Source organism: Leguminivora glycinivorella, chromosome 21 (assembly GCF_023078275.1).
Source record: "Leguminivora glycinivorella isolate SPB_JAAS2020 chromosome 21, LegGlyc_1.1, whole genome shotgun sequence".
In the NCBI taxonomy this organism is placed as follows: domain Eukaryota; kingdom Metazoa; phylum Arthropoda; class Insecta; order Lepidoptera; family Tortricidae; genus Leguminivora; species Leguminivora glycinivorella.
Genome location: NC_062991.1, coordinates 2,895,812 through 2,912,443, shown reverse-complemented (window position 1 = coordinate 2,912,443; position 16,632 = coordinate 2,895,812). Strand labels below are relative to the sequence as shown.

Sequence of the window (16,632 nt, the reverse complement as noted above, 5' to 3'; positions counted from 1 at the left end):
TACCGATATATTCTAAAACACCCGCAGCTTATTCAACTTGTATTTATGAAAGTTAACAGTCGGCCTTCCTGCCAAGCTACGTCCTCGTGGCTTTATTGTTTATATAAAATCATTATTAAGTAACACACGTTTTATAGATTATAATTATTTTGATAACATACATTTATAAAGTTCATAAATGCATAATTATTTAAACCATAATAGTGTTATAAGCATTAACAATAATCATTGACAATAAATAAGTATGAAAACAATACTTTTAAATATAATAATTTTACTGCATATAACTCCAACATATTCAGATTAAGAATTATATAAGTACATTGAGTCTCATTGAGATTCTATTGAATCTCCTTAAAACTTGGATCAGTAATGGGAACCCCTTCATGTTTCCTTATACTGCCCAACATAATTTTTAACGACTAGGATCAGTAATGGGAACCCCTTCCTGTTTCCTTATACTGTCCGCAATGATTCTATCGAATCTTTAACTATTTATCAGTAATGGGAAACCCTGCCTGTTTCCTTATACTGTGTAAAGTCATGAAGTAATTCTATTGAATCCTCCAAATCAATCACATAGCTAATCAGTAATGGGAAATCCTTCTTGTTTCCTTATACTATAAAACGTACATTAAACAATTCAGCATTAATATAAATTGAATTATTTGCCACTCACTATCACCTTTATTTAATGTTTTCTTAAATTACAATTTAGTCAGACAAAGTCATATCATTATCGCTACTATCTGCAGCCCTATTAAATACCAGCCAGGGTAGCATTTTGTCCACGGAAACTATACTCTTAAAAGGGCGGTTATTTTTCCTAGACAGCGGGGTATCACGAATCTCATATCGATCGTGATCTAGGACTTGTGTTATACGATAGGGTCCCTGAAATCGAGGTACCAACTTTCGACTTTGGCCACTCGCAGGTATTTCCCTTTCAACGCGGACTAAATCTCCTAGATTAAATTTTACTATCTTTCTATGCTTATCGTATCTCTCCTTCTGTTTTTGCTGATTTTTCTGGACATACTCCGCTACCTCTTCTCGTACAGTTTCAAGGTTTGACGTGTTTGCATTATCATTACCTAAACTCGAATTTAAAAGAGCATCACTTCTTCCCGTTAATTGGAAACCAAACAACACTTCCGATGGAGTTTTACCCGTCCCTTGATTGATAGTGTTATTTAGTCCCCATTGTACCTTAGAAACTGTCTCATCCCAAGCATTTTCCGGTTTTCCGTAATTTGCCGCTGTGAGCGCTCCCAGTATGGTTCTATTGTAGCGCTCTACCTGCCCGTTCGCACGCGGTGTAGCGACAGCATTAAGCACGTGCTTTATTCCCAGAGATGCTACAAACGACTTGAATCGCTTTGAAGTAAAACCACTACCCCTGTCAGAAATTATTCTCGTTGGGGTTTTGAACAGGTCAAAATAATGTTCAAGAGCTTTAATAGAGGTAGTTGATTTAGTGTTTTTAACCGGTACCAATACGATAAATTTAGTGAACGCGTCGATGATAACAAACAAATACACATTACCGCGCTTGCTCTTAACAAATGGTCCTAAGTGATCGAAATGTAAAGAATGAAATGGAGATTCTACCTTGGGGATAGAATGCAGTTCACCTGCTTTCTTTCCCCCTTGACTCTTGGAGTATGCGCATTCTAAACAGCTCTGAACATATTTCTTTACAAATCGATTCATCTTAGGCCACCAATATTGACTTTTTATCTTGTGTAGGGTCTTATCATACCCAAAATGGCCTATATCGTCATGGTTGGATTTCAAGATCTGCCACCTAACCCCTTTTGGCACCACCCAGCGTTCGCCACTTTCTGTTTTACGGTAAAGCAGACCGCGTTTAACGACATAATTAGCTTTAATATCAGGGACACTATCCAATGAGGAATCATTTAAGATTTCCATAGTACGTTTGATTTCAGAATCGTTCTGCTGAACCGTTGTAATCCAATCGACAGATGTATCTCTAACTTCGCATATTCTAACGTCATATTCTACTACTACTGCTGCTGGGTCAACAGGATTGCGGCTAAGCGCATCTACATGCTTCATGCTAGTGCCGGGCCTATATTCCATATCAAAATCGTATTCTTGCATGATATTCCACCAACGAGCCACTCTGGGTATCATATCTCTTTTTTCCAGAGTTGCTCTCAGTGAGTTACAGTCCGTGATAATTTTAAAATGTAACCCTAGTAGATAAACCCGAAAACGTTGTAAGGAGCAGACAACAGCTAACGTTTCCAAATCGTACGACGTAAAATGTTGCTCTTCGGGCGAGGTTTGGCGACTATAATACGCGACTGCTTTAAACGGACTATTTGAATTTTCTCTTTGTAACAATATACCCCCCAATCCGCTCTTACTCGCGTCCGTATGTACTTGCGTTTCAAAAGTTGGGTTATAAAATGCTAAAACGGGACGTTCGATTAATACGTTACGTAGCGTATTGAATGCACTTTCTTCGGTTTCGCCCCATTTCCACTTTGAATCCTTTTTTAATAATTGTGTTAGCGGTCTAGCAATCACCGAAAAACCCTGCACAAATCGCCTAAAAAAGCTCGCAAGACCTATAAACTGTCTAACGTTATGCTGATCCTGTGGCCTTGGAAAATTCTTAACCGCATCAATCTTCCGGCTACCAGGCTTGATCCCATCCGCACTAATGTCAAAACCTAGATAATCTATATTCTTTCTAAAGAAATGACATTTTGAAAGTTTCAAAGTTAATCCGGCTTCTTTGAACAATGAAAGAACGTGACGCAAATCGTCTAGCCCGGTGTTAATGTCTGTAGACGGAATCACTATATCGTCCATATAGGCGAACGCGTTTTTAAACCTAGAGTTACCTAGTATTTTGTTTATGGTACGTTGGAAGGTAGATGGCGCGTTAACAAGGCCAAACGGCATACGATTAAATTCAAAATGGCCGTCTGGGGTCACAAAGGCTGTTAGTGGTTTAGACTTTTCAGACATTGGGATCTGGTAATAACCAGATGCCAAGTCCAGTGTTGTATAGTATTTGAATCCAGCTAAATTATCGATTTGGTCTTCGATTCTTGGCATTGGATAATGTTCCTTGACTGTATTTTTATTAAGTTTCCTAAAGTCCACGCACATACGTGTCTCGCCTGTTTTTTTCTTGACTAAGACTATTGGCGAGGCAAACTCCGAACACGACTCTCGTACTATACCGCACTTCTCTAAATCACTAACGATTTGCCTGACAGTTTCTCTTTCCGTATGAGACAGTCTGTAAGGCCGATAGACAACTGGGGTTGAATCCTTTAAGCGAATTTCCATTTCAGAAACATTGGTGCAACCAATCTCACTAGTATTGAAAGCAAAACACTCTCTATACTCGTTTAATAATGAGGTTAATTTCGTTAAATGAGTTGGATCTAAATCAGTATCTACTAACAGGTCTTTAGAATGAATATCTACCTTATCGGAATCATCACTACATGTTTCTATCAAATTTACTCGTAATACGTTCACTGGGCAAGAACGAACCAACAGTGTATCTTTCGGCATCACAAACTGTCTAGACGGAAACCCTTTAATAGTGATCTGACCTTTACCATTGTTGATCCGACAATAATCACGACACAATTCATATTCTTTACGTGGCTCCTGTCTCAATTGCTGTTCAATTAGAAGCTCGCCAGTAAACACTGGCTTAGAATAAACGTCTACCGTACTATCACCATCAATTTTAGTGTCTTCGTTAGCATAGAGTAGTATTTTATCTGTTTTTTTACTGGTATCAATAACAATGACTGCTTCATGCGTCTTTACGAAAGTGATATGACTCTGTTCCGTATATGAGTGTCCTACAAGTAAAGGTACCGATAAAAACTCGTCTGGCACTATGAAAAGAGGGACTGTAGCACCCACCCCCTCAATGGATATATCGACGGTACATTTACCTACAGGCTTTACAATACCTTTACCAAAACCATGTAGAACAGGAAGGTCATCAAAACTTATGTTTAAAAACTTATTTGCATCAGACATCCGCATCATAGTGCATCCCGCGCCGAAATCTATAAAACAAGCAAACTCTCTACCATTTACTAAAGCAGTTTTATAGTATTTCTTGTCATCCTTATTAGGACAGCTAATTAAATTAATCGATTTTTGTTCGGCTACCGATGGTTTATTGTTCGGGTTCTTAGTATAACAATATTCGGACGAGTGTCCTAGTTTTGAGCACGATTCACATTTCTTTTGCGGTTGCTTGCATTTGAAGCTCGGGTGACCTTCCTCTCCACAGTTATAACATTTTAAAACCTTATTATCTTTATTAGTTTTCACGAACGGTTTTGATTTTGCCGTCGAATCAGAAGCAGAAGATGGTTTAGTGTAGGGTCTCTCAGATCTTTTAATTGATTTTACACTCCGTAAATAAACTAATAATTTATCTGGATCAGTAAATTGAGCAGCTTCTGCTCCTGTTCGTACGGACCTATCATCAATACCCAGTAAGATACAATCTACGGCGTCTTTTCCGGACAATCTACATCTATGTAACAAAATCATTTTATCATAAAAATAATTCTCAAGTGAATCACCGAATTTTGCTCGCAAGTTTAACATTTCGGTTAATAAAATACCGTAATTTTCAATACTTGGAAAAGCAGTTTTTAATTTAACCTGCCACTCTTCCCATGTATATTTCATACTAGGTAAGGACTGGTACCAACGCTGGGCTACCCCGCTTAATTTAGGCAACGCATAGTGGAGTACTTCGGGTTCAGACCAATTATAGATAGCAGCACACTCGTTCACTTTATTAAGCCACATATCTATAGTTTGACTACTTTTGCTTGGATCAAACTCCGGAACTGCGCTGGTAGCAACAGGATATCTCACAGATGACTTAGAGTTAGCATTTTCAGCTTTCATTATTTTAATAAATTCTTTAAATACACCTGTTACATCCTGCGGCTCACCGCGCTGCTCAGAAATCAAAGACTGCGTTTGATTGTTGCTGCCATCTACAATTTCGTTATTTTGAACTCGATTTAAATGGGAAGGCAATAGGATCATACTCGCGTTCTCATTTGAACTACTATTATTTGCATTTGTTTGTCCGGCATGAGACCTAGTCATTGAGATACGAGGTTGCAATCGATTACCTCCCCTAGCTCTATCGTACCGCTCATCATCCATATGTGGACTACGAGATCTACCGTTATGCAAAGCTTCGGTCGTCCTTCGGTTCACACTACGAGATCTCCGACCTCCACTTCGACTACCCCGGAGCCTAGCATAATACCTATGTTCACTAATCGTTCTGCGACTGCTTCTACGATGACTACATGAACGTCTCGTACCTCTGGAACGGCTGCGTGTTGGTCGCTCCGCTGTGCGTCGACACCGTGACCTCCCGTGGTCCCTCCGGTGGCTGCACGTTCGGTAGGAGTCCCGCCGCTGCCGGCTGCGTGACCTGGAGCCGCGCCGCTGCTGGCTGCGTGACCTCCTGGAGCCGTGACTGCGCCGGTCGTCCGGTGGCCGGCTGCGCCGCCGACTCTGCCTCTGCTGGCGCCCTCCGCCCTCATCTGGCGTCGCCAGTCGTCGCTCAGTGGGTGTCTCGTTCATGGCTGAAACGGATAATTGCATCGGACATGTAATGTTCTCATTACGCTTTCGTTTTAAACTAGTTTATACTTTAATCAATAAATCAATCGGTATCGTTTCATTTCCCTTGTGATTGCATACACTCTACAGGGTAAGTACGCCACTTAGGCTACGCACACACCACTATAATAACTCTTAATTAAACACAAAAGACAGCCACACAAAAGTGTTAAGTACAAAGATTCAATTTGAAAGTTAATTGCAAATTAATGTAATAAAATCTAGAATTCGATTTATTTTGTTGCTCGGACTTATTTTTCTATCATTAAATATGTAGGTACTTTTAAATCTATTTCATATTTTAATTAAAACATAATTCATATGATATTTTCGACTTCCAAGCATACACAAGTAAACACGTACTTGCTACACAATATTATTCTCACTTATTGATTACGCTACAGTATATTTGTAATTTTATTGCTTTGAGTTTCACTCGATTGATATATTAACACAATAATAAGTACTAACAGCAATGTACTCGTGTACTAGTACGGTACATTTTCGTTACACCATCCGTCGTTGATTTTTGAACACTTAACGGACACAATAAAATAAGTAAAGAAAAAAAAATGATGTACCTTTTCTAGTGAGCCAGTATCACATCCCACCTTCTGAAGCTGTTAACTATCGATGACAAAGGATGGCAGCCGACGATGGTGAATTCCAAATAAAACTGAGAAATCTATGACACGTGTTTATTCACAAAACGTTTAGATGTTAACACCTTGAATTATTCCACAGTAATGGCCGTCGAATCACATTATTCTAGGCTTTTATATTATTACCAATTATTAAAAGTATCATTGCGGGTATATTGGAAATAGTCAATCTAATGTACCCGCAATGTTTAACCATAATAAATAATCATACAATTATTGAAGGTATTGCCATAAATAATTAAACTAAACTACCTTCGACCTTCCTTACATTAATAAAGCCATGAGAATAAGTGGGTACAACTATACCGATATATTCTAAAACACCCGCAGCTTATTCAACTTGTATTTATGAAAGTTAACATTGAGCAGAAGGTCGCCTGCTGGTAAGCGATCACTGCCGCCCATGGACACCCGAAACACCAGAAGTGTTGAGCCGTTGCCGGCATTTAAGATGGGTGTACGCTCTTTTCTTGAAGGTTTGAAGGTCGTATCGGTCCGGAAATACCGCTGGCACTTACTAAATGTAACTATTTACATTTTTATTTAATTTGGCATTTTAACCCTTAATTTGGCAAAGTCCGGTGGGACGGACAGGTGATAAAAAAAAATATTTCGCTTTTTAGGTAGAATTTTATTTAATTTAACATATGGAAAGAGACTCTTTTATGATACATGCTTTGTATAAAAATACTATTTGACCACTGTCAACACTCGTTTGACAGTTACTCGTCAAGATGGCACCGCATCAGAAGTCAACTGTTTTTAGCAAAATATTTATGCGTTTTTCTTTTGGTTTTTGTAAGAACAGGGTATTTCTGTTGTATAAATAATAAAATATATTACATAATAGTTGCAAGTGGTTATGTTTTCAATTTATTTCTCAATTTCTAATACTCATAATCATCATCTAAACAAGTTGTCCGCCGCACCGGACTGTGCCAAATATATACTAAATACGATTTGTCCGCCGTGGCGGACTATGCCAATGTTGCGGTGACACGTGTTGTAACAAATTATTATATTGTTTTGTTTATTATTTTGATTTTCTTGTTTTGGTGGCCTGCTTTTATGCTTAGATTTTTTATTTAATCCAACAGCGTGTGGTGCTAGACCAAGCAGTTAAAATTTTGGCACTTTTAGGTATACGTAGTGCGCGGATATTGTGAATGTTACATGTCGCGCGAGGGGCAATAAACATTAAAGAAAACCGGGTAGATCAAAATTTATATTTTCTTTGTCTGCCCCGAACATTGATATAATTAATTTCGGGTAGTTTTGTGTTGTTTACATCTTCGACGACATTTTGCTGGGACATCACTGTCACATCAGTCTGTCGTGATCACGGCCTGTGCAACCTGGCCAAAAAGTCGGAAAAAAGTTAAAATAATGATATTTGACTATAAATATGTGTCAGTTTGATTTTCATACAAAATTATTATATTTGTTAATTTTTAAAATAAATATATGTTAAGAAATACTTGTTTATTTTAAATGACCGTATGTTTGGCAGTGTCCGCCTCAGCGGACATATTAATTTATCCCAATATTTGGCAGAGTCCGCTGTGGCGGACATATTTTTTTTCCAAAACTAATAAATCTAGATTTTTTTAAATATTTTTCGGACGCTTTAAAAACACCTGTTATTCAATATATTAAGTAAAATCGGAAAATTTATGTCACCAGAGTCTCTGCCAAATTAAGGGTTAAATTGCCAACAGTGGGACTGAAACTTGAGTAGTTCCATACTGCGACTACCCCTTTATGGCATACTAGCTTTTGCCTGCGGCTTCTCTTGCATTAGAAAGAGACTAAAAGTAGCCTATGTCATTCTCCATTCCTTCAACTATGTCCACTTAATAAATGACGACAATTCGTCGCTCCGTTTTGCCGTGAAAGACGGACAAACAAACAGACACACACACTTTCCCATTTATAATATTAGTATGGATGTATTGCAAGTACAGTCCCGGCAAAAATAAGGTGATGATTTCTGTACCTTGTCGCTTTAAATCGTTAATTTTCGTAATGACATTTCAAACAAGACGTTAATGTGACAAGGTATAGAAATCATCATATATTTTATGCCGGTGACTGTAGTAGAACTTCCTATCAATCCCTTTATTTGTCTTCAAGTGTATCTAACCCTCACACGGCTGTCCCACTTTGATTTGTGGACACAGACAATGGCTTTTGTTTCTAAGTGGGACTTGTTGCTTTTAAATGTTCCGAGAAGACGTAACCATGGCAACGAGTGACAAGAAAAAGTTGGCTATAGGGAGCAAATAAAATTAGCTTATAAATATTTTTAATTAGTCACATTACTATACACCGTGGGCCTGAATAACACTAAATATTTTAACCACGCATTTTTGATGTAAAAACAAACAAAAAATATTATAATTATGACTAGAGATGGGCCGAATATTCGGTAAATGTTCGGTATTCGGCATATTCGGCAAGTTTTTCAATGTTCGTATTCGGCCGAATAGTTCGGTTATATTGCCGAATATTTACCGACTAAACAAAGTAAATAAATAGCGTAAGTTGTTTCGTAATTCATGGGAAAATGACATCCTATTTCAGGATTCTAAGGACCAAAGGGGGTTATAAATGCGTTAAATATAAGTACCTACAATAATTATGTAAAAAAGTAAAAATAACATAGCTTAAGAAACAAAAATCAAAATTTTCTTATGCACTAAATTATAGGAACATTAAGAGCCTTAGTTAGTACCCAATGTACCCATTAACCAATTTTTTAACTCTAAGCCAGGATTTAAAATATGGTGGAACCGAATATTTGGCCGAATGTTCGGTTCGGTAACAGCTGAACCGAATGTTCGGCCGAATATTCGTATTCGGTAAAGTCCGTATTCGGCCCATCTCTAATTTATGACTTTTGTAATTTTTGGACAAAAAAAATTTTTTTTTTACTATTTTTTTTGTCTGTTGAGGTCACATACAACTTTGCACAGCCATCAAATACCAAAATGTAATAAAACTAGTTCTCGTAACGTCTAAATGGACCCTAATACCATAGAGGAATAAGTAAGGGAAGAGTGGTAACTCCCTACATCATGATGTATCAGTAAATGCGTGTTATTTGTATAGGCATAGTTAAGTGACATCTAGCGACAATCACGCGTCAACTAGCGTAAATTATCAGTAATGCTTCTTGTCAATAGATGTCGCGACGAACGAAAAGTCTAATGCTCACCAATTTTTAGCTAATATTACAATAGTATTAATCAGTATTCTGTTTTCAATTCCTTCTGCTTGTAATATAAGTTGTAAACTGTTCTACTATTAAGACGATACGGTAGGGGTCAATTCTCCATACAAACGCTCTCGACTATTTCCTCCCTGGTTTTTGAAGATAGAGCAATGATTTTTTCAACACAGATTGTTATTATTTTTAACACGCTTTTATTAGGTCGTCGTGTATGTAACTATGTATGTAATGGAATCTAAGGAAGCTAATTTAACCATCTTCCAGGAGTCGTAGCGTAATGAAAATTGGCAGCTATATGTAGTTCCGATGACAATACAATAATATGGTACTGTTGAGCTGATCTGATGATGGAGTCGTGTAGTATGTGTGAATCGGAACGCTCTCTTCTGCTTTGTCAGCCCTTGCATTTTGTGTAGATCCAATAAATTATTTCTATAAAATTAAATAGTTTTAATTCCGGATACAACATTGGCGACGAGGACTTTCGAACAGCGCGAGGCAACAAATAAATAAATCAGAAGAGCATAAAACAGGTCAGAAGTAAGAAATTAATTACTTAAAAGAATAAAATATATGTGTTTGTGATATTAAATGACGGTCGCAAACATATTTTAAAGCTACCTACAAATTAAAAGGTAACTTGACTTTACATTCACGGATCGAACGTGAAATGAAACGTTATTATGACAGATGTCACTGCGGGTACTAAAGAAAATAAATTGACAGAAGCAAAAGATACCGATTCTCTCATAGAATTGATAAAACAAGGAAAAAGAAGTTTCATTTATAAATGTGGGAAAGATATTTTACTAAAAATAATATCTGAAGAGGGTTTGCAGTGCCCGACAAATCCAACGGTTGATTCGTTACGCAAGGTATTAAGTAATTATTACCAAAACCAACCTAAAATCTCAAAACAAAAAACCATGACGAATTACGAACTAAAACCGTTTAACGGAGACAACTGGGATGTTTTCGAGCAGCAATTAGAATCATTAATACTTTTAAACGATGTGTCTGCTGACAAACAAGCCGCATTGCTTATTACAAAAATAACACCAAGTGTATTTGAAACATTACAAATTTTGTGTAAACCAAAAAAACCAACAACATTGACTTACAAAGAGTTATGTGAGAAATTACGAGAGAAATATACACAAACGAAAACACCACTGTTAGACAGAGCCGAGTTTAGACGTCGCAACCAATTACCTACTGAGTCAATTGAAGAGTATGTGTTAAACCTTCAAAAATTATCTCGCAAGTGCAACTTCAAAGATGAAGAAGACCAGATTAAAGAAAAACTGGTTGATGGAGTATACTCCAAACTTGTCAAGTTTGAACTGATGAAGCAAACCACAACTAATTTAGGAGACTTGATTAACTTGGCGAAAACAGTAGAATCGGCATATAAACAAGTAAATGAAGAAGACACCAGCAACATATCATATGTTAAACCTAAAGCCAGAGCAGTGGGACAGAAGTTTACACCCTCCAAGAAGAATTATAATAATAATATGAAAAGTAAGTGTTTCTGCTGCGGGAAAGAAAACCACATTAAAAAGGATTGCACACTGAAGACTAAATTTTGCTCGGAATGCGGTCAACAAGGCCATATATTTAAAATGTGCCCAAATAAGTATAGACAAACAAATGTTTTGAATGTAGCAAATGAAGAAAATAAAGAGGGCCAAGGATTAGAAGAAGAAAAAAATGTATGTGAAGAGTATGAAACCTATACATTTGACAGAGTAAGTAGAGTGCCGCCACATTTATTAGAGCTAACAATAGGACATGGACAAAAAGTGCAATTTGAAGTGGATACCGGTGCCGAAGTGTCAGTGATACCTCTGCTTTACCATAAAAAATATTTGAAAGAGTATCCTATGGAACAATCTAAAGCTATTTTTCGAAATTTCGATCAATCACAGTCTCAACCACTAGGAATTATTCGTAACATACCTGTTCAGTATAATAATATATACAGAGAATTAAATGTATTTGTTTCACATAACGGGACACCTTGTTTGATGGGTAGGGATTGGCTATATCAATTAAAAATGTGGCCCCCAAATTTTACAAATGTAGCATTCTGTGATTCTAATAAGTTGATAAAAAATGTTTCAGATGCCAAACAACTAATTGATCAGGAGTTCGCAGCAGTATTCAGCCCTGGGTGGGGCGCATTTAAAGGTGAAGCAATTTCTTTAAAATTAAAAAAAGATGCTGTACCAAAGTTTCTGCCTGTTCGACGTGTTCCATATGCACTTCGAGATAAGGTAAAACATGAAATTGACAGATTACAGAAAAATGGGCGCATAGTGCCCGTCGAACAGAGTCAGTGGGGTACACCGGTAGTACCAATAATAAAACCAGATGGCTCTGTAAGACTTTGTGGGGACTATAAAGTCACTTTAAACCCAAATTTAGAAATCGACCATTACCCTCTTCCACATGTGGAGGATATCTTTGAAACTTTAAAACAGGGAGAATACTACTGCGAGCTTGATCTTCGGGAAGCTTACTTACAAGCTGCTTTAACTGAGGAGAGTCAATTATTAACGACCATTGTAACAGAATTTGGAACATATAAGTACAAATATTTACCATATGGAGTTAATACTGGCCCTGGCTCATTTCAAAGACTAATGTGTAAAAAACTTATAGGTATACCAAATACTATTGTATTTATTGATAACATTTACGTGGCAGGGAAAAGTTTACAAGAAACATATGAAACCCTTGTCAAAGTGCTTAATAGACTACAAGAAAGTAATTTCAAATTAAAACCTGAAAAATGTAAACTTTTCACAAGCCACATTGACGTGTTTGGATTTCGTATAGATAAAGAGGGAATGAGCCTCATAAAATCAAATATTGAGCCATTGTTGAATGTGCCTGCACCAACTAACCTAACATTGCTAAAATCATTTTTAGGAAAAATAAATTATTACTCCCGATTTCTAAGAGATATGGCTAAGATTCTGAGTCCATTATATGAATGCACTAAATTAAATAAATTCAACTGGACAGCCGACTGTCAAAAATCATTTGACACAATTAAAAATAAATTAGCCTCCGCAGATAATTTAAGACATTTCAATCCAGACCTCCCAATAATTGTAACTGCTGATGCTTCAAATCATGGACTTGGTGCTGTGTTATCAAACCGGGACAAAAATGGTGTAGTCAGGCCCATAGCTTATGCAAGCAAAAAATTAAATGCAACGGAACAAAAATATGCTGCCATAGACAGGGAGGCTATGGGAATTGTGTTTGCGGTCACTAAGTTTTATAATTATATTTATGGCCGACAATTTGAATTAGAAACAGACAGTTCTGCTCTAGTCAGGATTTTTGGACCAACAAAAGGTATACCGAAAATGGCCGCAAAGCGGTTACAACACTATGCCATATTTCTCTCAGCTTTCAATTATAAAATTAAACCACAGAGAACCTCCTATAGAGTGGCAGTCTTGTATATTTGGTTCGCGATACGAGTCACCAGTGTTTGGGGTGCGAGGAGCGGGCGGGGAATGTGTTAAGCGCGCTGTGATTGGCCGTTTCAAGGACGGCGGGCAGTCGCGCCAGATGAAAAGGGACAGAAGTATGACTGTCCCTCTACTGACGCGTAAGTGGCCAATGTAAGTTGACCTATGCCGGCTCTGAATAAATTATAAATATGACTTATTTGTGGAATGTAATGCCGTCTGTTTTTAAATTTGAGCTTCTTGTTACCTTTCCACACCATTTCACACTACAGGTGGACATCTTTAAGGCATCAAAATACCCTTTTCCAATTTTTTTGTGCGAAAAACACGCGCTGCTTTCGGGTCTGTTACTTGGTCGATACTGATCGGGCACGGCGAGCGCCCGCGCTTATATCAGTGCAAATACTAGGAAGGCTGGCCACCGCGAGTCGTCTTGTAATAGATGTCTATAGGGGTTGGTCTGTGAATTAAACACATTAAAACTAACAATAATCCAGCAGACTATTTGTCCAGAAATCCTGACAATACAGAATGTACCAGCCAACATGTAAATCCAATTAATAAAGTTGATAATTTGATACAGGTATTGTATACAAATAGCTCTGAAATAGACTATTTAAATTTTAAAGTTATAGAAGAAAATACACAAAAAGATGTACTATTAAGTAAAGTAATTGAATATTGTACAACAGGTTGGCCAAATAAAAATTTAATTAAGTCAGAACTTCTACCATTTTATAATAGAAAGGATGAAATTAGTGTGGATCAGGGTTGTTTACTTTGGGGACATAGAGTAATAATTCCAGAAATAAATCAAAAAGCTGTATTAAAAAGTTTACACAAAACACATTTTGGTATTGTTCGTATGAAAGAAATTGCTCGCTCTTATTTTTGGTGGCCAAAATTAAATTCAGAAATTGAAAGTATTGGAAAATCATGTATCATATGTTTAACGAACCATAAAAACCCCATGAAATCTCCACAGCCATGGCCAACACCACCTACAGCTTGGTATAGAATTCATGCGGATTTTTTGGGACCATTTTATAATAAAATGTATTTAATAATTATAGACAGCTATAGTAAATGGCCCGAGGCTTTCGAAATGTCAAACATGACAGCAACTAAAACAATGGATGTACTAGATAAGCTATTCAGTCGGTTTGGATATCCGGACCAGCTGGTCACAGATAACCAAACTACTTTCACAAGTACGGAATTTAAGAGCTATTGTAAGGAACATAACATTAAACAAATATTTTCACCACCTTACCACCCAGCGACGAACGGAGCCGCAGAAAATTTTGTACACACTTTCAAGGCCGCGGTGACCAAAATAAGAGAAAATGGATGCAGTATTAACTCTGCAATCAATTTATTTCTATTTGATTATAGAACCACACCTCATAGAACAACAGGTGAGACTCCGGCTTGTTTGTTGCTGGGGAGAGAATTAAGAAACAGATTTAGCTGTCTTAAACCTCCACCTATATTGGAAGATGTATCTGAAAGGGAGGGGAGAAAGGCAGGTAAAAGAAAAGTTAATTTTATAGTAGGTCAAAAAGTAATGGTGAGAGACTATAGAAAAGGTTATAAGCCTTGGATAGTGGGCACGATAGTGTCAGATTCTGTCCCAGATTTAACATATATAATTGAGGTTCAAGGTATGCGGTGGAAACGTCATATTGATCAAATGGTGTATTGCAATGAGGACGTAGATAATAATTAGAGTTAATAAGTTTGTATCGTAGGCCAAGTCTAACTTGCATTTATTTATAAATGATGCCAAGATATGTGTGCTTAGGTTAACTATAGTTTCTGTACAGTTATAATGGGATTCTTCAATGATCCTATATGATGTATCTAAACTTAAGTAAAACTAGATTAGTTTTAGGATAAGTCCGGGAGAGTGTAGTATGTGTGAATCGGAACGCTCTCTTCTGCTTTGTCAGCCCTTGCATTTTGTGTAGATCCAATAAATTATTTCTATAAAATTAAATAGTTTTAATTCCGGATACAAGATATGAACTGGAACTACATGATGGAACATCGTATCATAGCCGTTTTTGGGTTTCTTAGAAAAGTCTTGTAATGAACTTTGACTACAATTAGGTTTCAAGGTCTGATGATGAAGCCGAAAGATATGAACTGGAACTACATGATGGAACATCGTATCATAGCTGTTTTTGGGTTTCTTAGAAAAGTCTTGTAATGAACTTTGACTACGATTAGGTTTCAAGGTCTGAAGATGGAGCCGGAAGATATGAACTGGAACTACATGATGGAACATCGTATCATAGCTGTTTTTGGGCTTCTTAGAAGTCTTGTAATGAACTATGACTACAATTAGGTTTCAAGGCCTGATGATGGTGCCGGAAGATAAGAACAGAAAAAAGGGAGGGGGGCTCGAGGGGGGAAGCATGAAAGAAAGATCAACGTAGTATTTAAAATAAGTTGGGTTAGCGTTTTCTTGTGACCTTTCAGAGCAAACAAAGGGGGGCTCGGGGAGCGAAGCCCCCGCATAAAAGAAAGATCAACGTTGTATTTAAAATAAGTTGGGTTAAGGTTTTCTTGTGATCCTTAAGAGTAAAGAAAAGGGGGCTCGGGGGCGAAGCCCCCGCATGAAAGAAAGATCAACCTAGTATTTAAAATAAGTTGGGTTAGCGTTTTCTTGTGACCTTTAAGAGCAAACAAAGGGGGCTCGGGGGCGAAGCCCCCCGCATAAAAGAAAGTTCAACGTTGTATTTAAAATAAGTTGGGTTAGCGTTTTCTTGTGACCTTTAAGAGCAAACAAAGGGGGCTCGGGGCGAAGCCCCCGCATGAAAGAAAGATCAACGTTGTATTTAAAATAAGTTGGTTTAGGGTTTTCTTGTGACCCTTAAGAGTAACGAAAAGGGGGGCTCGGGGGGCGAAGCCCCCCGCATAAAAGAAAGATCAACGTAGTATTAAAAATAAGTCGTGTTCGGGTTTTCTTGTAACCCTTCAGAGAAAATAAAGGGGGGCTCGGGGGTGAAGCCCCCCAAAAAAAAGAAAGATCGACGTAGTATTTAAAATAAGTCGTGTTCCGGTTTTCTTGTGACCGTTCAGAGCAAAATAAAGGGGAGCTCGGGGGGCGAAGCCCCCCTCAAAAAAGAAGGAACAACGTAATATTTAAAATAAGTTGGTTTCGGGTTTTCATGTAACCCCGAAGAGCACGAATAAGGAGGGTCCGGGGCGAAGCCCCCCGCATAAAAAAAAAATAGACGTAGTATTTAAAATAAGTTGGGTTCGGGTTTTCTTGTGACCCATCAGAGCAAATAAAGGGGAGCTTGGGGGGCGAAGCCCCCGCAAAAAAGTAGCATCAACGTAGTATTTAAAATAAGTTGGGTTCGGGTTTTCTTGTGACCCCGAAGGGCACGAATAAGGGGGGCTCGGGGGGCGATGCCCCCCGCATAAAAGAAAGATCGACGTAGTATTTAAAATAAGTTGGGTTCGGGTTTTCTTGTGTCCTTTCAGAGCAAATAATGGGGGGCTCGGGGGGCGAAGCCCCCGCAAAAAGAATGATCAGCGTGGTATTCAAAATAAAATGGGTTAG

General features: G+C 37.7%; 2 protein-coding genes across 2 annotated transcripts in view; one reads left to right on the top strand and one right to left on the bottom strand.

Annotated features, from left to right (window-relative positions):
- LOC125237362 (calsyntenin-1) overlaps window positions 1-16,632 on the bottom strand; it is a 572,807-nt gene that overhangs the window by 64,129 nt on the left and 492,046 nt on the right.
- Window positions 10,962-15,016, top strand: LOC125237364 (uncharacterized protein K02A2.6-like). Its single transcript, XM_048144369.1, has 3 exons — window positions 10,962-11,318; window positions 11,695-13,014; window positions 13,532-15,016. The coding sequence occupies exons 2-3, from the start codon at window positions 12,216-12,218 to the stop codon at window positions 14,785-14,787; spliced, it is 2,055 nt and encodes a 684-aa protein (XP_048000326.1). The 5' UTR covers window positions 10,962-11,318; window positions 11,695-12,215; the 3' UTR covers window positions 14,788-15,016.